Here is a 26,928-nt window from a genome sequence, read left to right as displayed (position 1 = left end):
TAGACAGACATGGACATTAGTAAGACATGCTTACTAACTATTCTTCTAGGACTTCCCGGCTTTGATTAGCTTTTGAAAGGCCAAACAGGAGTGACTCTAGGATCTGACACCATCTCTGCCATCCAAGCAGTGGCTTACTGCCTCTGGATGCTCTATCACTTTTGTTCCAGGAGGAGTGACTTTCCACTGGACTTGGACTCAGGGCCTGAGTGCTGTCCCTCAGCTCTCCAGCTCAAGACTAGCACCCTACCACTTTGAGCTCCACACAACTCTGTTCCCAGCATTCTGCTGGCTGATTAGAGACAAGTCTCTCACAGGGACCTTTCTCTGCCCAGGCTGGCTTCGAACTGCTGATTTCAGATCAGTGAGTCTTACAAGAGGCCACTTTACTCCAATTAAAGCAACAAGGTGGTCCACACAGAAGTAGTTTTTAAGCATGCTCTTACCTGGAACTTATTAAGGGCCGGTATTAGATCTTGACAAACTTGTAGGAATCACCTGTGCTTCTCTGTGGGACTGCTGGAAACTGTTAGAAAAAACCTACAAAGAAGCTGGAATGGCAATTAAACATTTTGGTAGCCATAATTCTCCTTTTCTCACTTTGCAATAATTATTTAGGACAATTTTACTTCCAAATTTCTTATCTAGAAATGTATTCTTGATTTCCAAAACCTTTTTAACACTAACACAACACTTTAGCTTTTATCTGCATTGGAAAAACTGAAGCTCACAGGCATTCTGAAACCAGGTGCCGCCCTTTGCCTCTGGGCTGCTTGTTTCAAAAGAGCCTCTTTTTTTTTTTTTTCTTCAGTCCGTTACTGCATGGCATGAAGACCTTTGAACTCAAATGACAATTTTTCCTTAACGCAAGAATTACAATTAGAAATACTTATCCATTCAGCTTTCCAATATATTAGTGAGAAACATTGGCCCATTTTGCCATTTCTTCCTACATACATAGAGTTAATGAGAGTTTATTTCTATCCCCATTAGTTTAATATATATCTTTTTAAATCCAAATTTCTGACACTTAGCTCTGATAGTTCCTCTTTAAACAATGCAACAATCCTTTAAAGTATTTGGTAATGCCCAAACTTGATGACCATTTGAATTTAAAACTCAATTTTACATCATACTAACAGTCTTGAACATGTTCACACTCACACATGCACACACACATACATATTCAAAAGATCTTAAAGCGCGCAGAATAAGCATCGGCTGTACGTTTTCCAGTGGCAAGAGATATTTTTGCCAATCTTATTCCTGCAACACGCAAATTTTAAGACAAAACCTTTAATATATGATTTTAGCATTCTCCAGCCTCATTTTCCAGGGCTTGATAGTCTTAGTAAAACATTTTTAGTCTTAGTAAAACATCTTAGCACACCAAATAATTTTCTGCTTAAGAAGGTTGGGTGGGGGGTCCCCCCAGAGTTCTTTTTGCGGACACTCACACTGATTGTGAGCTGTCGCATGTACGTCTCATGCGGGTTTGACACAAAAGAGACTGTCAGACTTATAAACACAGAGATGACAGCGCTGCGTGGTGCAGTCACTCTCTGCCACCTGCGGATGGCTTGGGCTGGCCCCATGTCTGCCCCTGTCGGCGGCGGCTACGGGTCAGGACTCGGGCCGAAGCCTCCGTGCCCGACGCCTCCATGCCCTGGGCTGCCGGCGGCGCCAGGACTAGTCGGGACCCTTCAGAGCGGAGGGCACAGCTGAAACATTTTAAGAAAGGCCGAACCCAAGCTGGAATGTCCTTGTAACTAGTTCCCTCCAGGTGTCTGAGCTATCTCCTTGACTTCCCTCCAGTGAGCTAGGGTCAAATCTAGGGGGCTAGATGGAGGTCCCCAAGATAGAACGTTACCCATAGCTCTGATCAGATGTTTAGTTCAAAAGGCTACAAAAAAAACCAACACAACACACAGGCCTGAGAATAAGAATAGTTGGAGATCTCCTAAGTTGGCCCACAAACCTCCTCCTCCTGTTAAGCAGCAGGAGGAGACCTAAGTTGGTCCAACCTCCTGCAAGGGTGCAGGAGGAGTGGACCTGAGTGGACTCAAGTAGTGGTGAAGAATCTCCTAGATTGGCCCACAAGCCTCCTCCTGCAAGAAGCAGCAGGAGCAGATCTGAGTTGGCCCAACCTCCCGCAAGGGTGCAGGAGGAGTGGACCCGAGTGGACTCAAGTAGTGGTGGAGAATCTGGGGCGTCCCCCAGTCTCCCATGGAATTGCCGAGTAAGCGCGTCCGCTTCGACAACCCCTTAAAGAACCCCTTTAAGAAATAAGCAAAAGCAAAACAGACAAACAGACAAACAGACAAATTACAGGACAAGACAAACAAATGAATAGCACTGTTTCCTTACCTTCGGAGTCTGGGGTCTTGGGGGTCTCTGGGGCGATCCCGGATGAAATCCCAAATGTTGTGCCAAGTTGCGAGATGACCACCAAGAAGGCCACCAAGACTCAGACGTCCCGAAATGCAAAAGCAAGGCAAGGCTTTATTCAAGCGAGCTGCAACTCGGGCCTCATCCTACCCACCGACACAGCAGAGGTTAGGGGGGAGCCCCGAGCTACGATTACACAGGGCTTATAAAGGCAAAAAACAAAGTTACAACAATCAGGTGTTCAAGCAAGCAAGATTAGGACACAGGTACAAATCTGATTGGCTCAGGGTTTGAGGCATTCTAGGGGTGGTCACAGTTAAGCATCCCAGAGGTTAGAGTTCTAGACCGACTGGGCCCTAATGGGCTTGTCCTGGGTCTGCTCACAGGGCCTGCTTATCTCAGGTTCACGTGGTAAAGTGGGGTTCACGTGGTAAAGTGGGACCTGACTTCAAAGTCTGGCACTTCAATACAACTCTGTGGAAAATTAGATTCATACGAAAGAATGCTTTCGGATAAGATGGCAGGCCAATTCAGTGTTTACTGAACAGCCAGGTAAGCAAGGTTTTCATCCTGGACAAGCTCACAATTCTATTGTGAAGCTAGCTCAGAAACTAAGATTTGCTAGAGGAGGCAATTTCTGGCTGAATGCACTTTTTTGTTGTTGGTGTTGTTGCTTAGTTTCCTTTTTTATTGGTACTGGAATTTGAACTGGGTTGACTGTTTCCAATTATAGCTTGCCCTCTACACTTAAGCCATACCTTCCATTTCCAGTTACTTTTTTGAAAAACTAGTTATTTCAAGATCAAATTAGGATGATCAGGTCTTAGCCTCCTGAATAGCTAGGATTATAGGTGTGAGCCATTTCATTAAGCATTGTTTTTTTTGTTTTTGTTTTTGTTTTTTGTTTTTGTTTTTGCCAGTCCTGGGGCTTGAACTCAGGTTCTGAGCATTGTCCCTGGCTTCTTTTTGTTCAAGGCTAACACTCTGCCACTTGAATCACAGCGCCACTTCTGGCCTTTTCTATATATATGGTGCTGAGAAATCGAACCCAGAGCTTCATGTATACAAGGCAAGCACTCTTGCCACTAAGCTATATTCCCAGCCACAGCAATTAAAAAAAAAGTGTCAGTTTTGTTTTTTCTTTTCCTGTTGCTTGTTGGTGCCAGTACTAGAGCTTGAACTCAGGATCTGGGCATTGTCCCTTAGCTTTTTTTTTTTGCCAGTCCTAGGCCGTGAACTCAGGGCCTGAGCACTGACCCTGGCTTCTTTTTTGCTCAAGGCTAGCACTCTGGCCACTTGAGCCACAGCGCCACTTCTGGCCATTTCCTGTATATGTGGTGCTGAGGAATCGAACCCAGGGCCTCACGTATACGAGGCAAGCACTCTTGCCACTAAGCCATATTCCCAGCCCATCCCTTAGCTTTTTTTTTTACCCAAGGCTGGCACTCTACCCTGCTTCTTGGTGGTTAATTGGAGATAAGAGTCTCATGGACTTTTCCACCTGGCTAGCTTCAAACCATGATCTTCAAATCTTCGCCTCTTGAGTAGTTTGGGTTACAGGTGTGAGCTGCCAGCACCCAGCTGTTTTTTTTTTTTTTTTTTTTGTGTGTGTGTGTACCAGTCCTGGGGCTTGGGCACTGTTCAAGCTTAATTTGCTCAAGGCTAGCACTCCACCACTTGAACTGAAACACCACTTTCAGGTGTGTGTGTGTGTGTGTGTGTGTGTGTGTGTGTGTGTGTGTATATGCCAGCCCTGGGGCTTGGACTCAGGGCCTGAGCACTGTCCCTGGCTTCTTTTTGCTCAAGGCTAGCACTGTGCCACTTCTGGCCATTTTCTATATATGTGGTGCTGAGGAATCAAACCCAGGGCTTCATGTATAGAAGGCAAGCACTCTACCACTAGGCCATATTCCCGTTTTTTTTTTTTTTTTTTTTTTTTGTTTCCTGAGTAGTTTATTGGAGTTAAGAGTATCACACATGGGGGCTCAGGACCTCAGGCTTCCTTGCTTAGCTGATGATCCACTACTTGAGCCACACTCCTAGTTCTGGCTTTTTGCTGAGGTCTCTCAGCCAGCCTAGCCTGACTAAAGCAAAACCCTCTGACATAAGACTCTAGAGTAGTTAGTATTAAGATGTGAGCCCCCAGTGCCTTTTAAGGTATGGACTGAGGCATGGTAAGCCAAATCCTAGCTGAATATAGAGGATTTTTAGTAGCAGTGAGGAATTCAAGCCCTTCATCCCACTCAAAGAAACGGGTTATAATACCTTTATTTATTTTTTGCCAGTCCTGGGGCTTGAACTCAGGGCTTGGGCACTGTCCCCGAGCTTCTATTGCTCAAGTGAGACTGGCATTCATTCATCTGACATGCCAGATTTACATAGACTTTGTGTGTACTGTGGGCTTAACCTTACAGCCCTGAGCATTGTACCTGAGCTCTTCTGCTCAAGACTAGTGCTCTACCATTTTGAGCCATAGTGCCAGTTCTGGTTTTCTGGTATGGACTTTCCTGCCTTGGCTGTCTTTGAGCTGTGATCCCCAGATCTCAGACCTTCTGAGTAGCTAGGATTTCAGGTATGAGCTGCCTACCCCTGCCTTTGCTTGGCTTTTTCACAAAGTTGGTATTCTACCACTTGTGACATAACTCTTCTTTTTGCTAACTGGAGATGAGTTGGACTTGTCTGCCTCAGATTTCTGCCAACCCCACTTTTGCCAGTCCCACTGACACCTGGAGGGCTTTCTTTCTTTCTTTTTTTTTTTTGGGAGGGGGGCAGTCCTGGGGCTTGGACTCAGGGCCTGAGCACTGTCCCTGGCTTCTTTTTGCTCACTCTGCCACTTGAGCCACAGCACCACTTCTTGGCCGTTTTCTGTATATGTGGTGCTGGGGAATCGAACCCAGGGCCTCATGTATATGAGGCAGGCACTCTAGGCCATATCCCCAGCCCCCTGGAGGGCTTTCTTATCCTATAGGTCTTACTTCTTCACAGCATGTCTTAATGGTGTTATATTTCTAGTTCTCATGTTTCTACCAATTTCCTTCATTTTATCGCAAAATCTCATTATTTTGTTAATAAGAATACTGTAGATTTCCTTCTGTTGTGGGGCTTGAAATCAGGGCCTAGGTGCTGTCCCTGAGCCTCTTAAGTCTTAAGGCTAGCACTCTACCACTTGAGCCACAGTGCCACTTCTGGTTTTTGAGTGGTTAATTACAGATAAGAGTGTTATGGAGACCTTTCTGCTTTGAAACGTGATGCTCAGATCTCAACCTCCTGAACATGTAGGATTCTAGGTATAAGCACTTGTGTCTGGATTTGCAAATTTAAAAGTAGGAAACGCTATAGGTTTAATAAAAATTGAACAAAGTTCTATCAATCATAGCGGATACTACAGAATCTATGCTTAACCATTATTTGGGGGCTGGGAGTCAGTCCCAGAAGATTCAGAAGTACCCTATACTGAACCCCTCATGAGAATTTTTCCAAGATCAAATTTTGTCAACTGATTTGAAAAGTTACCCAATATTCCTAAGAATTCTGAGAGAATACACTAAGAGGCATGGACTTTTCAAAAAGCAGGCAGGTTTATTTCAAAGTCTGATGAAGAGTAAAAGCTTTAATATGGTCTTTTTTGATGACAGGCCTGAAGATCTGAATGCAGGGCCTGAGCATTGTCTCCGAGCCTTTTCTGCTTAGGGCTAGTACTCTACCACTGGAGCCACAGCTTCACTTGTGGCTTTTTAATGGTTAACTAGAGATGAGTTGCCAGATTTGGCTTTGAACTGCAATCCTCAGATCTCTGCCTCCCAAGTAGCTAAGAATACTGGCCTGAGTCACTGGTACCCAGCTGTGTATGTGTGCACTTTAAAATTGAAGCTCAAACTCAGTGCTTGAGTGCTGTACCTTTTTTGCTAAAGGTTTTCACTCAAGCCATAGCTCCACTTTCCACCCTATGCTAGAGCTCAGTCTGGACAGCCAGTGTAACTTTTAGTTAAGACCAGTTACATTCAAATTCTAGGTCTGTCACTTAGCATTTTCATGACCCATGAACAAGTTACTTGTATTTTAGACACTCCTTCATAAATTGTAGCATATTATTACCTATCTTACAGTCACTGGCAGGATGTTAGACAATGCAAGGTTTCTGGAACATGTATTAGTTAATAACAAGTACTTTACTGTACTACTGGGTAGTCAACTTACTACAACAAGTCCAGAGGTTAGGGAGATTTGTAAGGCTGAATGTATGAGTCATTGGGAGATAAAAGAGAAAAGTGGGACACCTTGTCCAAAGGACAAGGAGGAAATCAAAGGCCAACTCCATCATGGGTGACTATTCATATATCCTATGATAAAAGGGAAGTTTCATTACATGTCCCCTAGGACAAAAGCCTGCGCCTTTGCTGGGGTTGGGTGTGGCTCTATACGTGAGCACAGAGGAGGAACATCTTGGTTTAGGCAGGTTCCTCCTGTTCTTTGGGTGGTAACTACAAAGGAGTGCTGTTTCTTCCTTCTACTGAGAAATATGAAAAACAGCTCTTCCAGAAGGCAAAAAGACTTAAGGGCTTCATTCCTGTCTTCCCTTGCTCCCCAGTAAGGTTTTCTACCTCCTCCCACTTTGCCAGGAGGTGGACATATGACCCGAGGTTGAAAAACACATAACAACTTTCTCAAATGACTCAGATTTAATCATCGGAAGCAAACTAAATCGAAAGCTTACAATAGAGAAGAATTACATGTCAGTGCCTTTTGCAAACTGAGCTGGGACAGAAAGGGACTTAGGGCTGCTCCTCAACCTGATCCCTTCCAAACAAAGACATCCACAGTGTTCCTGGCACACTGGCTCAGGAAAGGGGGAGACTGCTGTTTCTGTGCATTGAAGTCGCCTTGTCCACCACTCACTCCTGGCCGGCATCAGGAGCCCCACCTTGCCTGTTCTGGTCATCACCTTTCTTTTTGTGGCCCGAGACGATGTCATCAATCCGAAGCAGCAGAACTGCCGTCTAGAAGAAAAACCAGTCCCAAACAGGTCAGCAGAGAATGGAAAGGCATTTTTTTTTAAAAAAGAAGATGTATTCTCTAGCACCTCCCACTGAATTACCATTTTATCTGAAATCTACCCATTCTGTCTTCAATGTACAATGAATGGAGTTCTTAAGCAAGAGGTGTAGCTCTGCTATGTTACATTGCCTTTGTGTATACTAAAGATTAAGTAGTGAAAAAAAATGAATTCCTTAGAAGATCTTGGAGGAATAAACTGCCTTTTGTGGATTTTCCTTCAAGACTAAATCAAACATAACAGCTTTTAGTTGTATCTAGAAACAAATAATACACACATTTGTTAAACAAGTCTTACCTCCACTGCTGTTTTATATGTTTGCAGCTTTACAGCTAATGGCTCCCAAATGCCTAATTCCTTCATGTCCACCAGTGTACCCGTCTCACCATTTACACCCCAAGTCTCACAGTTCTCCTGTGTATGCTTAGCCTATAATTAGAACAAAATAAGGGGAAAATATTAGCAACAAGTTGGCAGAAAAAATGGTAAAGATCAAAGGACAGGGAGGATCAAAAGGCCAGAAATAGTTAGAAAGATATAGAAAACTATCCCCTCAAGCAATTTTCCTTAACTCACTAAGATAATAAAAGAGAGGACTCACCCGAAGGGAGGTGAGTAGACGAATAGTACTGGCCCCACAGTTCTGGATCAGGGTACGAGGAATGACCTCCAAAGCCTGGGCAACAGCCCTGTATGGCCACTGCTCCACACCAGTCATGGCCTTGGATTTTTCTGTCAAGGCATGGGCCACAGCCATCTCAGAGGCTCCACCTCCAGGTACCAGTTGAGGGTCCAGGAGAACGTTGCGGCACACTTGCATGGCATCCTGGAGGTTTCGTTCCACTTCCTTGGGGAAGCAGACAGGCAGTATGATTACTTGTCAAGCCAGCTTGACTTGATCACTCAGAAAAAGCAAGGATTTTCTGACTGCCAATGTTAGTAAGCCACAAAACAGAAAAGCCAGAAAATATCCTTGGAACGCCCTAGTGGAGATGTTACAGAGAACAATGTGTAACTCACGATTGATTGTAAGAGACCAGGGTTTGTGTCTAGAAGAGGACTGGTGCATATCACCTAAACCATGGTGTTAGGCCTTTATTATACTAGAGGCAAACCCTATTTCATTCCTACTTATCTATGACCTTTAGAAATTACATGATGTAGTTTCAATTGTCTTACTATTTACTAGCTAAAATATTTTCTCTTTTGAAGTTGATGTGCCAAAGCTAGGGACTGAAGGTATGTATGCCTCTAGTGGTGGAGTATCAGCTGAATATGCAAGCTGAGCAAGCATGTGCCCGAAATTTCAGTATTACCTTCCAATTTACCAAAATCAATGCCGGGTGATTTTAGACCCTTTAAGAACTCTCAAGATAGGAACACTTCTAAGGTTGACTCACCGAAAGAATATCTTTGCTGGCACCCCTGAGAAGAATGGTACAGGCTTTGGGGTCTTTGCACTCAGTGATAAATGTAAAGTACTCATCTCCAATTTTCTTAATTTCCAACAAGCCTGCTCCTGTTCCAACATCATCTTCTCTCAGTTCTTCAGGCCGGCTGACTATTCGGGCCCCACAGGCTCTATTGGGTGAAGGTGGGGAAAAACCAGATGACTGAAAAAGTAACTTTTTTATCTACTTCCCTAGGGTAGAGTGGGCTGTACTGCCCAAATGACCCTCAAGGCCAATAATGGGATTAAAAAAGAAAAAGGATATGAAGGTCAAGCAAGAACTGAATAAGCAATTAAGTATATATCTGGTTCTCTCTCTTTTTGTGGGTGCCAGTGCTTGACTTCAGAGCCCTAAGCTTTTATGCTCAAGGATAGTGCTCTACTTCTAGCTTAAAGAAATTTTTTTTTGCCAGTCCTGGGGCTTGAACTCAGGGTCTAAGCACTATCCTGGCTTCTTTTTGTTCAATGCTATTTACCACTTGAGCCACAGTACCACTTCTGGTCTTTTCTATGTATGTGGTGCTGAGGAATCAAACCCAGGGCTTCATGTATATGAGGCAAGCACTCTACCACTAGGCCATATTCCCAGCCCCTACTTCTAGCCTTTTCAGTGGTTAACTGGAGGCCAGAGTCTCAAACTTTCCTGTCCAGGATGGCTTTGAATTGCGATCTTCAGATCTTAGCTTCCTAAGCATGAAGGAGCCACTGGCGCCTGGCTATTTCTCTCTTTTAAGTTTCAGCTGAAAGGTAAATGATTTTGTTCACCATACACTCCATCATTTTGTGCCTGTCCCAGGACAGTACCAAATACTACAGCGCCAGCCAACAATGCACTGGACCATCAAAACGGGAGTCAAAACAAAGCCTTTTCTAAGTGGGACTGGGAATATGGCCTAGTGGCAAGAGTGCTTGCCTCCTATACATGAAGCCCTGGGTTCGATTCCCCAGCACCACATATATAGAAAGCAGCCAGAAGAGGCACTGTGGCTCAAGTGGCAGAGTGCTAGCCTTGAGCAAAAAGAGGCCAGGGACATTGCTCAGGCCCTGAGTCCAAGCCCAGAACTGGCAAAAACAAAAAGACAAAAAACCTTTTCTAAGCTGCAACTTAGCTGACTGTTACAGTGACAAAAAATTGACTAACCCAGTTGGGTACATGTGTCAGCTTTTTAAATAAATTAGCATTAAAATGGACGGTAAGTATAGACATCAGTGTAGAAATAGTGAATGCAACATATAGTTGCATTAATAGCTAACAATCTTGAAACTGATGGTTCTACTATATTCTGAGCCAGCTGAAACACACTACTCAGTAAACATTCATTCAGAATCACTACAATTGACAATATAAAGAACAGTAATCTTTAACAAGTAGCATTTAGAAATGTAATAGACACCTACCAAGGTAGTGATTACAGATGTCTTAAGTACTAGCTGCTCACTATTGGTTAAGAAGTAATAGTTGGATTAGAAAGCTTTTGAAAATGGCAGACAGCTACACTTAGGTTTTTCTATGTGTTACTGTACACTGTATTTTTTCAAGTAATGACTCTATTATGTAGATACAAAAAAAGAAACACAGGAAAGAGTAACTTTTGACTACTACTCACCTAGCAATGCGATTATTGTCTGTCTTGCGGACTCTACGGATGGCTGTGATATTAGCCCGCATGAGGTAGTGCTGTGCTAAATCTGAAATTCAAGAGTACAAATGTCAAGCTGGAAGTCAAAGTGTTCTAAACATTATGCTTATTAGGTTTATGGATCATGAGTAACAAAAGCATTCATCCTCTTCTAGTAGACTGGAAAAATTAACAGGGCCCAACCTGAGATGCCCTTTTCTGTGATGACCACATCAGGCTTCATTTGGATAATGTCATCACAGAGCTGTTGGATGTACTCTTCTTCCATTTGAAGGATTCGGGTGAAGTCTTCCTCTCGGGTAATCTCAATGTCAGTCTGTATGGTGAAGAAAAGGCACAGATTTAAAAACAAAAACAACCAACCAATAGGCTGGGTTAGGCACAGTAGTTCAAGCTTGTAATCATAGCCCTTCAAGAGGCAAAGATCAGTAGAATTATGGTTTAAGGCCAATCTGAACAAGTTTGAGAACCCAGTTCAATCAATAAAAGTTGGACATGAGGTAGATGCAAATGGCTCAGATATCTTAAAATCCTAGATACACAGGAGGATAAGGTTGGGAAGATCATGGCTCTAGGCCAACCCAAACAGAAAAGTTTGCAAGACTGTTTCTCAATCAAAAAGCAAGGCATGGAGTTATGTGCCTATCATCCAACTCCATGGGAAGGAGAATCATAGTGAAGACCCACTAGGACATAAACATAAGATAATTAAAAAGGGCTAGATAGAGCACCAGCCTAGTAAGCACAGCCCTGAGTTCAAACCTCAGTACTGAATAAAGAAAAAGCCTAGGCAGGTGAAACTTAAGCGTTAGCTCAATTATTATGCTTTCTCTACATAGTCCTCAAAGATCCCTTACAGTATGAGTTAGAATGTTAAAAGCTATGTCCCCACAACATCTTTAAGTCAGTTTAACTCTTCATTCAGTTTGACTTTTGAGTTTGGCTCCTCTGAGCAGTCTGACCATCCAGGTTCAAAGTTATCTGTATTCTGCTAATATGCATGGTTATATAGGTTTCAACTATTCACACTAATTAAGTTGAGTATTTTCAGTCCTTGTTAAGATACAATTGATTTGTTGTTGTTGTTTTTGCCAATCTTGGGGTTTGGGACTCAGGACCTGAACACTGTCCCTGGCTTCTTTTTGCTCACGGCTAGCAACCTACCTCCGGAGCCACAGTAGCACTTCCAGCTTTTTCTGTGTATGTGGTGCTGAGGAATCGAACCCAGGGCTTCATGCATGCTAGGCAAGCACTGTACCACTAAGCCACATTCCCAGCCCCCTAACTTCTCTTCTATGTCCTTTTTTCCCTCTCCACTCCTGGGGCTTGAACTCAGGGGCTGAGCATTGTCCCTGAGCTTCTTCTGCACAAGGCTAGAACTCTACCACTTGAGCCACAGGACCACTTCTGGATCTTTCTGTTTATATGGTACTGAGGAAATGAACCCAGGGCTTCATGCACTCTACCACTAAGCCACATTGCCAGCCCTCTTTTATATCCTCTTCTTATACTAGGGAGGGTACTATGATAAATATAAAAAGGAAGCCAGTCAGGCACTGGTGGGGTGATGCCTATAACCCTAGATATATTTAGGAGGCTAAGATCTGAGGATCATGCATCAAAGTCAGCCGGGACAGAAAAGTCCCTGTGACACTCTTATCTCCAATTAACTACTCAAAAACTGGAAATGGGGCTGGGAATGTGGCTTAGCTGTAGAGTGCTTGCCTAGTATGCATGAAGCCCTTGAGCAAAAAGAAACCAGGAACAGTGCTCAGGGCCTGAGTCCAAGCCCCAGGATTGGCAACAAAACAAAAGGAAAACTGGAAATGGTGCTGTGGCCCAAGTGATAGAGTATTTAGCCTTGAGCACAAAGAGGCTCATGGACAGTGCCCAAGACCTGAGTTCAAGCCCAAAACCAACACTAAATGAACACATACATGCATGCATACATACACACATACATAATAAAAATGAAAGCCAAACAGAAGTGAGTTTAGGTCTTGATTTTAGTGGTGTTCCTCAGGCAAATAAAAATAACTGGCTGTGCACTTTCACTCACATTAGCACGAGATAAGGCTCACTTTCAACTTTGTCTGGCTAATTGGAGATAGGAATCTCTCAGATTTGTCAGCTTAAACTGACCTAGAACCATGATTCTCCAGGCCTCAGCCTAAGCTAAGATGCTAAATACTTATTTGGCTTTTTTTTCTTTTTCCTTGAGATGGCGGTCTCACTATGTTGCTCAGGAGTCTCAAATGGTTATACTGTGTCAGGAGATTAAGTACCTGAGACTTGGTATGTGACCCCATACCTAGATATTAGATCCAATTTTTAAAAATGTATAACTAATCTTGGCCCCTAGCACTCTTGAGCTTCAGACTCATCTGTAAAAGAGTTACTATCAATGCTTTTCAAGAAATGTTAACACTAACTTTTATATCTCTTTTGTCCATTCCACTTTAAGGAACAGGGATAGACATCTTACCTGGCTTTCTCCTTTCTTGTACTCCAGAGAAGAATCCATCAGCACAATACGAGGGTTCTTGATATAGCGCCGCATTCGTGGATGGGTCACATCCTTGTTAATCATGACTCCTCGTAAGACATAAGAGTCTTCAATGATGCCCCCAGGTATCTGAACAAAAGAAGACATACTTTAATCTATAAGCAAGAGGAGAAAACTGAGACTATGGCACTTGCTTCATAAGTGCAAAACTGTGTTTATTGCCAGTACTACAAAAAGCAAAACAAAACAATTATTTCAAGTTTCTCCAGTGACTTTTTCATTAAGCTAAAAAGTAATTGCTAACACTTTGTTCCTCAATATAATCTCGGGTCACGACAATCTGAAGGTTGGCTGAGACCCACAGAAATCATTATCTTTACAAAAAGAAATGCACAAAGGGGTTTCAATTAGACAAGTCAGATTATGAGTAAAATGTCACCCTTTCCTTTCCCAATCCCATCTATACCCTCAGGTTACTTGGCTCTATTTTCACATATGTACATTGAGTATAATGACTGTATTTGCCTACCCTTCTTCTCTCCAGCCATCTTCCCCCCTCCCAAACATGTTCCAGCTTCTTGGCATTCATTTTGTTAAAACCATTCTTTATAGTTCTTCAGGAGTTATGTTGTTGGAATTCCTCCTTGGGCATACCAACCTCTAGTCAGAGTGTGTGTGCGCGCGCGCGTGTGTGTGTACATAACTCTGTATGTTTTCACATATATTTATATTTTAGCTCTAACTTCCACATATGAACAAAAATATGCCATTCGTCTCTCTGAGCCTGACCTATTTGATGTAACAAACTTTACTAGGTCCATCCATGTCCCTGTAATGACAGTATTTTTCTGATTGATTAGTAAACTTCCACTGTATATATGCTCCATATTATCTCGATCCATTCATGCATGGTAGGGCATCTAGGCTGTCTCCATAGCTTGGCTACCAAGAATAGAGCAACAATAAACATATATGTGCAAGTACCTTTACCTTACTGTATTGTGACCTGTAATTTTCTGGAGAGATGCCAAAGAATGGTATCATAGGACCACAGAAAAGCTGTGTTTAGTTTGTTGCCTTTCAAAATGGTTGCAATATTTTACATTCTCACCAACAGTATATATAACAGTGCTCCTTTTCCCCTACATCCCCACCAGCATTTATTTGCATACTTAATGATGGTCAATCTTACTAGGGTAAGGTAAACTCTAGAAATCTAGTATCTTGATAAAGATTTAAGAGGACTCAGGTGTAGCTGGGCCCCAGTGGCTCAGGCCTATAATTTTAACTACTTAAAAAGCTTAAGGATCATGGTTTGAAGCCAGCCAGAGCAGAAAAACATGACTCTTACCTCTACCACAAAGCTAGAACTGGAGGTGTAATACAGAGCCAGCTAGAGTGAAAAAGCCGCGTGAGAGCACAAGGACCTGAGGTTCAGTCTCAGTACAGTAATAAGAAAAACAAATAGGGCTGGGGGATATGGCCTAGTGGCAAGAGTGCTTGCCTTGTATACATGAAGCCTTGGGTTCAATTCCCCAGTACCACATATACAGAAAACGGCCAGAAGTGGTGCTGTGGCTCAAGTGGCAGAGTGCTAGCCTTGAGCAAAAAGAAGCCAGGGACAGTGCTAGGCCCTGAGTCCAAGCTCCAGGACGGGCAAAAAAAACAAAAAACAAAAAACAAAAAACAAATAGCTAGGCACTACAGCTTACACTTGTAATCCTAGCTCAGTGGGTTAAGACCCGAGGATTGTCGTTCAAAGTCAGTTTGGGCAGGAAAGTCTGTGGGACTCCAATTAACTTCCAAAGAAAAAGCGAGAAATGGAGCTGTAGCTCAAGTAGAAGAGCACTACCCTTGAGCAAAAAGCACAGAGAAAGTGTCCAGGGTGAGTTCAAGGCCCCGGACCAGTACAAATGAACAAACCAAAAACTCCAGAAAGGCTAGGAGTGTGGCTTAGTGGTAGAGTGCTTGCCTAGCATGCATGAAGCCCTGGGTTCCATTCCTCAGCAACACATAAACAGGAAAAGCTCAAAGTGGCACTGTGGCTCAAGTGGTAGAGTGCTAGCCTTGAGCAAGAGGCTCAGGGACAGTGCCCAGACCCTGAGTTCAAGCCCCAGGATTGGCAAAACAGAACAAACAAACAAACAAAAAACACTTCAAGAACAAATACACCAAAAAGCACCTCAGATGTCTTACTTCCTTAGACATTCTCACAGAATTGTAGACTTGGGCTCCATCTGCTGGCTGTAGGCTATTACTTTATTTTTTTATTTTAAGATTAATAGAAAGTAGTTTTTTGTTTCCCAGGTTTCTGTATAGTTCACTTTCCTAGTTCTGGGCTAGCTTCTTGAACCACAATCCTCAGATCTCAATAGCCAGAGTAGATGGATTACAGGTGTAAACCAGTGGCACCCAGATTTTCTTAGTTTTTTTAATTTATTAAAGACATCTTGCATAGTACAAGAAATATACCCATGGCCTAACGTATGAAACCGTAAACCCTCTGTACATCACTTTGACAATAAACAAGTAATTTTTTTTTTAAATAACGACATCTTGCTCTGACTTAAAACTATTTCCTTCACAAGTAGGATAATTCATGCCAGGAAATAACTCATTTCAAAAGCACAGTTAGATCAACTTACCTTTTCCACCTTTGCATATTTCTTGATGTCAATCTCCTTCCGGCCATTTTCCTCAAACTGCACAGTCTTGACAGCATCCAAGGCAATGTTGCAAGCCAAAGAAGACCACCGACTGATTACTTTAGTAGTAATTGAACTATTGATGATGTTCAGCATCATTTCACGGTTATTGACATCAACGGGGGTGCTAGAGAAAATGAAGCCGGTAACATATTTAGCTGGCAACTTAAGACATTTAACCAAGTCTCTAGTATAATATCCTGTTTCAACAGTGGGCCAAGAGGCAAATGACAGCATCTGTTCCTTTGTGAGAAACTAAAAGGGACATCAAGAGATAAATCTTGTCTGTTCCTTTCCAGAAAGACACAAATTTACAGCGAAATATTTATCTTCTCCTCCAACCAAATAAGCTCTTTGTGCACTATAAAACTACCCAGAACACAGCTCTATAACTGGCTTTGTGTGTGCTTGTGTACACGAGTATGTGAACATGTGTCAGTCCTGGGACCTGAACTCAGAACTTTTGTGCTCAAGGAATAGTACTCTACCACTTTGTGCCACAGCACTATTTCTGGCTTTCTGGTGATTAACTGGAGATAGGAGGAGTCTCACAGATTTTCTTGCCTGGGCTAGCTTAAAATGGTGATCCTCAAACCTAGCTGTGATCCTCAAACCTACTAGCTACTCAGGAGGCTGAGATCTAAGGACTGAGTGGGTTTTGAAGGCAGGCTGGACAAATAAACCCAAGAGACACTTTTATCTGTCTCTATCTACATTGCCAGCAAAAAGCTGGAAGTAGAGTTATGACTCAAGTGGTATAGGGCAGGCTTTGAGCCAAAAAGCCAAGCAAGAATGAGGCACTGATTTCAGGCCCAAGTATCAACATATATACACACAGTATTTTTAGTAGGCACTCATTACTTGATTCAGCCAGTTGTGATGTTGTACACATGGAATCCAGAAGGAAAAAGGAAGAGACAAGAGACACAAAAATCCTAAGTTCCAAGCCTGCCTGGATAGTTATCAAGTCTATCTTAAAAACAAAGTAAAGACAAAGGGCATGGCTCAAATGTTGGAGGATGAATTCCAACCCTAGAACTGCCATAAGGATAGAGAGTATAGCTCAAGTGGTAGGCAGCTTGTATATGAGGCCCTGGGTGCAACCACCAATTAAATAAAAAGTTTTCTAACAATTAAGCTCCACATACTCATTACAAACCTGGTTAATAGGAGCTAGTACAAAGCTCACTACTTATGTACCCAATGATTCAATCATATAAAGAGCAAAACAACACCATAAGGTGCTATTGGTGTTACTAGAGTGTGAACTCCTTCAGGACCTCATGTTTGTTTGGCTTGCTTTGCTGGCAGTCTAACACTCGATCAATACCACCAACCCTAACCCTGGCTTTTGCCGATTATTATGAAGATGGAAGACTTGTCGAATTTATTGTGCAGGCTGGCTTTGAACCTCTATTCTTAAAATCTCAGCCATCTAAATGGGATCATATGTGTGAGCCACTGGCACCTAGCTTCAGGGACTTTCCTCCAAGTACTAAATGCAAGCAACATTTTTAGTCTTGGCACTATTTATGAATGAAAATGAAATGCTGAAAACCTGAAGTGGCACACTGTAGCTCAAGTGGTAGAGTGCTAGCTTTGAGCAAAAGAGCTCAGGGACATTGTACAGGCCCTGAGTTCAACCCCATGACCAACCCCCCCCCCCAAAAAAAGCAGCATGCACCTTAAAGATATTTTGAAGATTATAGACAACTTTATAGTTCTCTAATTAGAATCCTTTTCTTAAAATTGTTTTTGTTGGCAGTGGTAGAGACAAAATGAACTCAGTGTCCTCCACTTCTAAAAGTCATTTTTTTTTTTTTGGTGCCAGTCCTGGGAGTTGAATTGAGGACCCAGATGCAGTCCCTGGGCATCTTTATGATCAAGGCTACTGCTTTACCACTTAGATAATTGCTCCACTTCTGGCTCTTATGGTAGTTATTTGGAGATAAAAGTTTCAGACTTTCTTGCCCTCAGATCTCAGCCTCCTCTAAGCAGCTAGGATTACATACGTGAGTCACTGGTGCCTGGCTCTAAAACTTTTATTTCCCTTCTCATTTTGCTTTCATTTCTCACAAAATGATACTGAGGTCTAAAACCACGTGGGAGAGACATATTTGGCTTTTCTTCATTCCTTGAGAACACTCAGTCTTCTAGATCTCCCATGTTCCCTACTATCCATATCTGACCTACTATCCATATCTGATGTTCTTTTTCCTTTTCTTTCCTGGGGCTTGAACTCAGCCTGGGCACTGTCACTGAGCTTCTTTTTGCTCAAGGCTAGAACTCTACCACTTGCACCACAGCGTCATTTCCAGCTTTTTCTGTTTATGTGGTACTGAGGAATTGAACCCAGGGCTGAACGCTAGGCAAGCACTCTACCTCTAAGCTACATTCCCAGACCCCCATACCTGATTTTCTTTAGAGTGCTGATCATATCATCCAGTGCCATGCGGTAAGCACTGATCACCACGGTTGGGTGCATCTGCTGCTCTAGGAAATGCTCAGCCACAGACAGCATTTCTCCCGCTGCAAAAAATAAAGATACCATGGTGATGTTTTAAAAAAGTACTGGGGTATCAGGAAAACTTCATCATAGGCATCCAAAAAATCTCCACAAACATACCCTTCGTGACTGATTTATCATTTAGCTTCTAGTACTATTAGTACTATACTGTATTTTGTAATTTGTACAAACCAATTTTTAAAGAAAACATCTAGCTGTGTGATGGTAGCACAAACTTGTAATCCTAGCAACTCAGGAAAGAGATATGTAGACTGGAGTTCAAAGCTAGCCAGGGCAGGAAAAGTCTTTAAGACTTTTATTTCCAGTTAACTACCTTTTTTTTTTTTTAAAGCTAGAAGTGGAGTTGTGGCTCAAGTGACAGAACACCAGCCTTTGAGCAAAAAAGCTAAGGGACAGAGTCCAGACCTTGGCTCAAGGCTACAGAAAAGAAAAGAATGAAAGAAAGACTGACTTAATGCCTATAATCCTAGGAATTCAGGAGGTTGAGATCTGAAGTTCCTAGTTTGGAGCCAGCTATGGCAGACAAATCAAGAGACTATCTCCAATTAACCAGCAAAAAGCTGGAAGTAGAGGCATAGCTCAAAGCTCAAGTGGTAGAACAAGAGCTGTTAGAAGGAAAAAGTTAAGCAAGAAACAAACCAAAAGAAACAAGATTCCATGTTTTCACTCACAAGTGTTAGGCCTACAAAACTTAACATATTATGAACATGTACATATGTACGTATACCTGTATATGAAGTTATATATGCATCAACACAGAACATGAGTCTAAGTGACTATTTAGGAGGGAAAGGAGAAAGGCAAAAAGAGAGTGAGGGCTGGAGGTATGTCAGATTCAGCTAAGAAAGCAACTGAGCAAAGTCAAGATGAAGTTCAAATCCCAGTACAGGAAAAAAAAGGTAAATATTTTTGAAATACACTGAACTGTATATGAAAATAGCTTAAAGAATCTCATTTTAATTTCTAAAAAAATTAAGATAACATGTAATTATTTTTCTCAAAAATATTTTACAAACTGCTTATATTACTTGCTTAGATGCTATTTATTTTCCTTCATTGCGGTACCAAGCTTTTCAGATCCAGCTTTGCTGGTTAACTGGACAATGGTGAACTGGAGATAAAGGATTCTCAGACATCAGGAGGGTGTGAGTCAAATCTGTAGTATTAGCCACTAAGGAGGCTGTGATCTGAGCGTCACGAGACTATTCAAGGGGCTGGGAATATGGCCTACTGGTAAAGTGCTCGCCTCGTATACATGAAGCCCTAGGTTCGATTCCTCAGAACCACATATATAGAAAAAAGCCGGAAGTGGCACTGTGGCTCAAGAGGTAGAGTGCTAGCCTTGAGCAAAAAGAAACCAGGGACAGTGCTCAGGCCCTGAGTCTATGCTCCAGGACTGGCAACAAAAACAAAACAAATAAACTAAATGAAAATATTCAATTAACCAACCCAAAAAAGCTGGAGGTGGAGCTATGGTTCAGGTAGTAGAGCCTTGATCAAGAGATTAGGGAAAGTACCTAATCAGAGTTTAAACCCCAGGACCTGCATAAAATGAACCCAAACCTTAATAAACACAACACTGACATTGTAATTTCCCTTTTTAGCCTTTTATTCTCTTACCAAGAATAATTACTGATGTGGTTCCATCTCCAACTTCTTCATCCTGAGTCCGGCTAATTTCAATCATGGATTTGGCTGCTGGATGCTGGACTTGAATCTGAAGAAAAACGTAGATTATCACTGTATCAGGACTACTCAAAGACCTCTTAAACCAATCTGCTTGGCTTTAACTCATGTAAGTATTTTCTTTAACTTTACTGCTTTACTGTATCTTAAAAAACTAAAACCAGGACTGGGAATAGAGCTTAGTAGTAAAGTGCTTGCCCAGCATGCATGAAGCCCTGGGTTCAATTCCTCAGTGCCACATAAACAGAAAAACCAGGAAGTGGCACTGTGACTCAAGTGGTAGAGTGTTAACCTTGAGAGAAAAAAAAAAGAAGCCCGGGACAGTGCTCAAGTCCAAGCCCCAGGACTGGCAAAAAAAAAAAAAAAAAAAAAAAAAAAAAAGACCCCTAAAATAAATAAATTATGATCACCTCCCTAAGTCTTTTACTTTTCTGGAACAGGTATTGTGAAAATTCAACTATTTGTTTTGTGTGTCTGTAAGACCTGGGGCTTGAATTAAGGGCCTAGGGGCTGAGCCTTTCTGCTAGCATTCTACATCTGGAACCATAGCTTCACTTCTGGTTTGGTAGTTTAACCGGAGGTAAGAGTCCCTCTCAGAACCTGGGATGGCTTCAAACTCAAGATCTCAGCTTCCAGAGTAGCTAGGATTACAACCTATTAGAGCCTCTTGAGGACAGAAAACTTATCTTCTAGCTTATTAACTGCAAATACCATTGTGATTGGACTGTGCCCATCAAGAAGACATGCTGAGTCCTAACTCTAGCAACCTGTGAATGTGACTTATTTGGGAATGGGATCTTTGTAGATGTATTCAAGACAAAAGATGGCCATATTGGGGCTAGGATTGTTGCTTAGTGGTAGAGTGTTTGCCTAGCATGCATAAAGCCCTGGGGTTCTAGTCCTCAGTACTATATAAACAAAAAAGCCAGACCTGGTGCTGTTGCTCAAGTGATAAGAGTGCTAGCTTTGAGCAAAAAGAAGCTTAGGGACAGTGCCCAAGCCCTGAGTTTAAACCCCAGGCTAGGACTAAAAAAAAAAAAGAAAGATGGTCATATTGATTTAGGGTGAGTCCCCAATCTATGTTCTCCTTGTAATAAGACACCAAAGACTAAGTCACATGAACAACAGACCGTGAGCTCACACCTGTAATCCTTGCTACTCAGGAGGCTGAGATCTGAGGATTGAGGTTCAAAGCCAGCCCAGGCAGGAAAGTCCGTGGGATTCTTATTTTGCCAGTCCTGGGGCTTGGACTCAGGGCCTGGGCACTGTCCCTGGCTTCTTTTTGCTCAAGGCTAGCACTCTACCTCTTGGGCCACAGCGCCACTTCTGGCTTTTTCTATATATGTGGTGCTGAGGAATTGAACCCAGGGCTTCATGTACACGAGGCAAGCACTCTACCACTCGGCCATATCTCCAGCCCCAGTGAGACTCTTATTTCCAATGAACCACCAGAAAATCAGAAGTGGGGCTGTGGCTCAAGTGGTAGAGTGCTAGCTTTGAGCTGATAGAACTAAGGGACAGCACCCAGGCCCAGAGTTCAAGCCCAACAACCAACCCTGAGTTTAACTAAAGCAAAGGAATGCTAGTAACTATCACAAGGTTTCAGACATATACTCTTCCTCCTTCCTTTCAGAGGTGGGGATTAAGACTAGGTAGGGCCTTTAACTAGTTAAACATGAAACTATTGATTCAACCAAGGTTTTTGATGTTTTGCTAAAGCTGCCTGAAAGCTGATCCCTTGACTTAGCTGCCCCTAGCCTCAAGAGTATTGAGTTTACAGATATGTACTATCACATTTGGCTAGTTTCTATTCTTTGAAAGTCAATCAATCTAGGGGGCTGGGAATATGGCCTAGTGGCAAGAGTGCTTGCCTCATATACTGAAAAGTCCAAATCTGATTAATCCAATTAAACGCCTCTTGATTGGAAGCATTTTTGCCGGCTTCCTAGTCTCCAACCTTATTAACTCCCCAAACATTCAAACTATAACCATGCCTATAATCGTTAAATTTGCAGGCCTATCAGTTACCATACTAGGAATGAAGCCCTGGGTTCAATTCCCCAGCACCACATATATAGAAAATGGCCAGAAGTGGCGCTATGGCTCAAGTGGCAGAGTGCTAGTCTTGAACAAAAAAGGAAGCCAGGGACAGTGCTCAGGCCCACCCAGAGTTCAAGGCCCAGGACTGGCACAAAAAAAAAAAAAAAAAAGTCCATCAGTCTATAGTGAGTTGAATAGCAGCTCTAAGAAACTGTCATTACCTATCTACATATCCACATTTTTTTGTTTGTATGCACTAGTGATCAAAGTCACCACATCTCTAGCCCTTGTTTTCTGAGACAGAGTCTTACTATGTAGCCCAAGCTGTGGCCTTAAACTCACAATCCTCCTGCCTCTGAAATGCTGGGATTATAGGCATGGGACACCACATGTAGCTTACCAACTTGAATCTTTTTCTTTTTTTGGTGGGGCTTGAACTCTGGGTCTGGGTGCTGTTCCTAAGCTCTTCAGCTCAAGGCTGACATTCTACCACTTGAGTTACAGCACCATTTCCTATTTTCTGGTGGTTAATTGGAGATAAGAGTCTCATAGACTTTCCTGCCCAGGCTAGCTTTGAACTGTGATCCTCAGATCTCAGCCTCCTGAAAAGCTAGGATCACAGGTGTGAGCCACCAGCGCCCGGCTACCAACTTGAATCTTAATGGGTCCTTTTTTTACAAAGCTGTTAGAAAGTGTATCAAAATAAAACATACCTCTCGAAGGATGGCATTTCCATCATTGGTCATCACGATGCCTCCCATTGGGTCCAAAAGCATCTAAGACAAACAAAAGTGTTTTAGATGACAACAAAAATGAATCTGTAGCCTAAAAGTTTTAACTGGAGATAAGCGTACCTTCATCATAGATTTAGGTCCCAAACACGTTCGGATGATATCTGCAATAGTCTAACAGAAAGGAAACATAAGATATATATTAGCACAAATGAGACTACAGTATAAATGCATTGGAAAACAATACACAGAGACAGTGTTAACAATAATGCCTCTAAAGAGTAAGGTTAGGGGCTGGGAATATGGCCTAGTGGCAATTGTGCTTGCCTCGTATACATGAAGCCATGGGTTCGATTCCCCAGCACCACACATATGCATGAAGCCCTGGGTTCGATTGCTCAGTACCACATACATAGAAAAAGCCAGAAGTGGCACTGTGGCTCAAGTGGAAGTGATAGCCTTAAGCAAAAGAAGCTCAAGGACAGTGCCCAGGCCCTGAGTTCAAGCCCCAGGACTGGCAAAAAAAAGAAAGAAAGAAAGAAAGAAAGAAGAGGGTTGGCAAGCCAGGCACAGAGTAGCTCATGCCTCTAATTCTAGCTACTTAGGAGGCTGACATCTAAGGATCACAGTTCAAAGCCAGCCTGGCCAGGCTTCTTTAGATTATTTCTAATAAACTACTCAAAAAAGGTGGAAGTGGTGCTGTGGCTTAAGTGGTAGAGTACTTGCCTTGAGTAAAAAGAAGCTCAAGGAAAGTGCTCAGGCCAGTTCAAGCCCTAGGAGGAGGGGTGGGAGTGGGGGAGTCTGTGAGACTCTTATCTCCAATTAACCACCAGGAAACTAGAAGTGGTGCTATGGCTCAAAGTGGCAGAGGAAAACAAAAAGAAATGCCTCCCAAAGCTACAATTTCCTTAAGAGTCCAAACTTTGGCATTCAAGTGGACTTTGAGCCACTTTACTGGTTCAATTAAGACATTTTTAAAGAAATACCAGTAGAAATATAAATCATTGTAGCTCTTCCCTCAAGCAGGGAAAAAAAACACAAAATACAGTAACAAAATTATGCCCAGATTAACAAGAGGTTATTAGGTGTAACACCTTTGTCAGTCCTGGGGCTTGAACTAGGTCTGGGCACTGTCCCTGAAGCTTTTACCCCAAACTACCACTCTACTTCTGGCTTTTTTTGGTGCTTAATTCAAGAGTCATTTAAACTTGTTGCCCAGGCTGACTCTGAACCTCTATCCTCACAACCCAGCCTCCCGAGTAGCTAGAGCCATCAGCACCCAATCCTTTATTGTTTTTCTCTGTGCCGACACAAGGGCTCGAAGTCAGGGTCTCACAATCTGTTTGGCCTTTTCACTCAAGGCTGGCCCTCTACTACCAGAATCACACCCAGCTTTTTGCTGGAGATAGTCTCATGGACCTTTCTGCCTGCACTAAAGGCTTTGCACACTGATCCTAAGATCTCAGCCTCCTGAGTAGGTAGGATTACTGGGATGTCACTAGTGCCCAGTTTATGCTTAATTCCTCTCGTGAAGGTAAGGCATCCATCCCTTTAACATCGTTAGGGAAATGTCTTAAAATAAGACAAGTCAATCTTGTCTCTGCCTAACTACACTGTAAAGCCTTGACACGTAGAAAAACTCACTACTATGAACACATATAAAAATATGAGAAGACAGCTATGCCTCCTGGTTGGGGATGTGGCTCAGTGTTAAAGCACTCGCTTAGCATGCGTGATTAGCATTGTGCAGGAGAGGGGAGCAGGGTAAGCTACCTTAGCAGCATTTATGTTTCCAGACTGAACTTTTCTTCCAGATTCACGCTTTGTATTCTGGCCTAAAACAGATAAAAACAGAATAGCCAAGGTTTGTCCCATGGTACACAAGATACATAATGCTCAAGTTTTGTAAATAAAAACACATGGGTGGGGCTGGGAATATGACCTAGTGGTAAAGTGCTCACCTTGTATACATGAAGCCCTGGGTTTGATTGCTCAGGACCACATACTTAGAAAAAGCCATGAAAGGGCCCTGTGGCTCAAGTGGTAGAGTGCTAGCCTTGAGCAAAAAGAAGCCAGTGCTCAGGCCCTGAGTTCAAGCCCCAGGACTGGCAAACAACAACAACAAAAAAAACCAAAAAACACACAGGTGTCTGGTGCCAGTGGCTCACACTTTTAATCTTAGTTACTCAGGAGGCAAAGATCTGAGGATCACAGTTCAAAGTCAGATGGGGTAGGGCAGGAAAGTCTATGAGACTCTCATCTCCAATCAACTATTCAGAAAAAGCCAGAAGTGGCCCTGTGGCTCAAGCGGCAGAGTGCTAGCCTTGAGCAAAAAGAAGCCAAGGACAGTGCTCAGACCCTGAGTCCAAGCCCCAGGACTGGCCAAAAAAATAAAAAATAAACTTGAGCACAAAGAAGCTCAGGGGCAGCACCAAAGCCCTGAGTTTAAGGCCCAGGATGGGCAAAAAGAACACAGGTTTCACAGTATATACATGGAGTAAAGCGAATTAAACCATATACCCTATCAACATTCAACTTATTATGTTTCAATTATACCTCAAAAAAACCCTTAAAAATTAAATGTATATAATTATCTATTTCAACCTCTGAAATACTAAGAAATTACTATCTTACTTTAACTTAAGAATCTGTCAACACTTCCCCTCTAAACATTCAGGTACTCACAGCAGGGATTCATAACCTGACACTCATGAATGGGTGTTAGCAGGAAAGTCAACTCCTCAAAAGTGAATTTTGTGTTTGTGTGTGTATTTTTCTGGAAAGAGGATCCACAGCCACCATTAGATTCTCCAACTACTAGTGGTGAGGATCACACTGGAAAGCTTAATTAACAACTGCATGCTGTGGACTGGGACTACTCTCTTCTAAAGTGTTCTAGTTTGCAAAACAAATGGTTAGTCATCCCATGCTTGGATGTCGTAAGAATGCCTTGTAACCCATCAGTAGGAGTTAGCTACACAGTTTGCTAGACTTATACACATGTGGAAATAACTTTTAGAAATAAAATAAACCCCAAGCTCTCTTGACAAGACAAGACAGTGGTCCAACATAATGATTACCCCTCCCCCATTACACATTCCCTTACAGTTTAAATAAGTCTTCCAATCCAGTCCCCAAAATCAAAAGACCCATCTCTTGGTAGTGGCAGCAGCCATAGAACCTTCATTGAACTATCTCCAATAGAAGTACATCCTCCCACCCCAACCAAGGTTAAACGGACTTCTCCCACTAGAAAATAAAACGTTGACCAACACTGTGTATATAGAGGATACTAAGAAGGGGGTAACGGCTGGTACACAAGTTATACCAAGGAAACACAATGGAGGTAGTGCTCACTACTCGGAGAGAAATAAAGGATATCTCGAAAGGGAAAAAGAAACCATCAGAGAAATTTGGGGAAACTCAACTGGTACGTGGGAAAGATTACATCCTCCAAGACCAGAGAGGGAAACAAAGTTGCTTCACAAAGACTGATTAAAGACAGAACGGAAAAGAACAGAAGATGCCACTTACAATCTCCCAGAGGCCCACCCCCCTCCTTATAAGCGGCTTACAGACCCACACAAATTCTACGAAGAAATACTATTAACCTCGTAACACTACTGGAAAAACTTGGGTCATTTTGCCCCAAGCCATACACCGCCAGTCATGGGTTGGGTCAAGGGTGTAAAGCTAGGCCTAACTTTAAGAAGCATTATTCCCTCGGCTCCACGCCGGGGCTCCTCCGGGGAAGGAGGCAGGGGCGTGGAGGAGGGTGGCCGCAGCGGGAAAGGGCTCCCGGAGACAAGCACGTGGAAAGACAGGGGACTCGGCCAGCGGAAAGTCAGTCTGCACAGGGAGGGGAGCGTAGCTAAAGATAAAGAGGAGAAAGGCGGAAGAACTTCCCCAAACGAGAGGATGACTGGAAGGCTCGGCGGGCGGGTCATGGCGGGACGGACTGGGACAACACTTGAAAGTGTGGAAAGAGGAGGAGGAAAGGAGCCCCTTCCCTGTTTCCTTAAAACTTACTGAGCACGAGCACAGGACGGTGGCCCATCATGGCGGCGCGATGCAAAGCCGGGTACTCAGACCCGGGAGAACCCGCAGAACCTTCTGGAGAGAGAGAGAGAGAAAGAGAGAACCAGGGAGAAGCACAGAAAACGCTGCCTCCTCAGAGTTGACACATAAACCCGCTACTCTTC

At 42.9% G+C, this 26,928-nt stretch overlaps 1 protein-coding gene and 1 long non-coding RNA gene across 2 annotated transcripts; both read right to left on the bottom strand.

Annotated features, from left to right (window-relative positions):
* Positions 1–7,052: 7,052 nt before the first annotated feature.
* Positions 7,053–26,920, bottom strand: Cct3 (chaperonin containing TCP1 subunit 3). Its single transcript, XM_048356764.1, has 14 exons — positions 26,756–26,920; positions 24,500–24,561; positions 22,850–22,900; positions 22,709–22,771; positions 19,890–19,986; positions 18,154–18,271; positions 15,683–15,869; positions 13,017–13,166; positions 10,715–10,847; positions 10,499–10,580; positions 8,842–9,022; positions 8,043–8,288; positions 7,739–7,870; positions 7,053–7,385 (listed from the first exon to the last, which is right to left on the bottom strand). Exons 1-14 carry the CDS (start codon positions 26,784–26,786, stop codon positions 7,281–7,283), a joined length of 1,638 nt encoding a protein of 545 aa, XP_048212721.1. The 5' UTR covers positions 26,787–26,920; the 3' UTR covers positions 7,053–7,280.
* On the bottom strand, positions 9,657–10,476 carry LOC125359185. The gene is made up of 2 exons (XR_007212510.1): positions 9,980–10,476; positions 9,657–9,756 (listed from the first exon to the last, which is right to left on the bottom strand). It is a non-coding gene; the product is annotated as an uncharacterized LOC125359185 (long non-coding RNA).
* Positions 26,921–26,928: the final 8 nt, after the last annotated feature.

The sequence above is a fragment of the Perognathus longimembris genome, chromosome 11 (assembly GCF_023159225.1).
Source record: "Perognathus longimembris pacificus isolate PPM17 chromosome 11, ASM2315922v1, whole genome shotgun sequence".
Lineage (NCBI taxonomy): Eukaryota > Metazoa > Chordata > Mammalia > Rodentia > Heteromyidae > Perognathus > Perognathus longimembris.
Note: the sequence above shows the minus strand (reverse complement) of the source record. Positions and strands in the feature narration are given on the sequence as shown.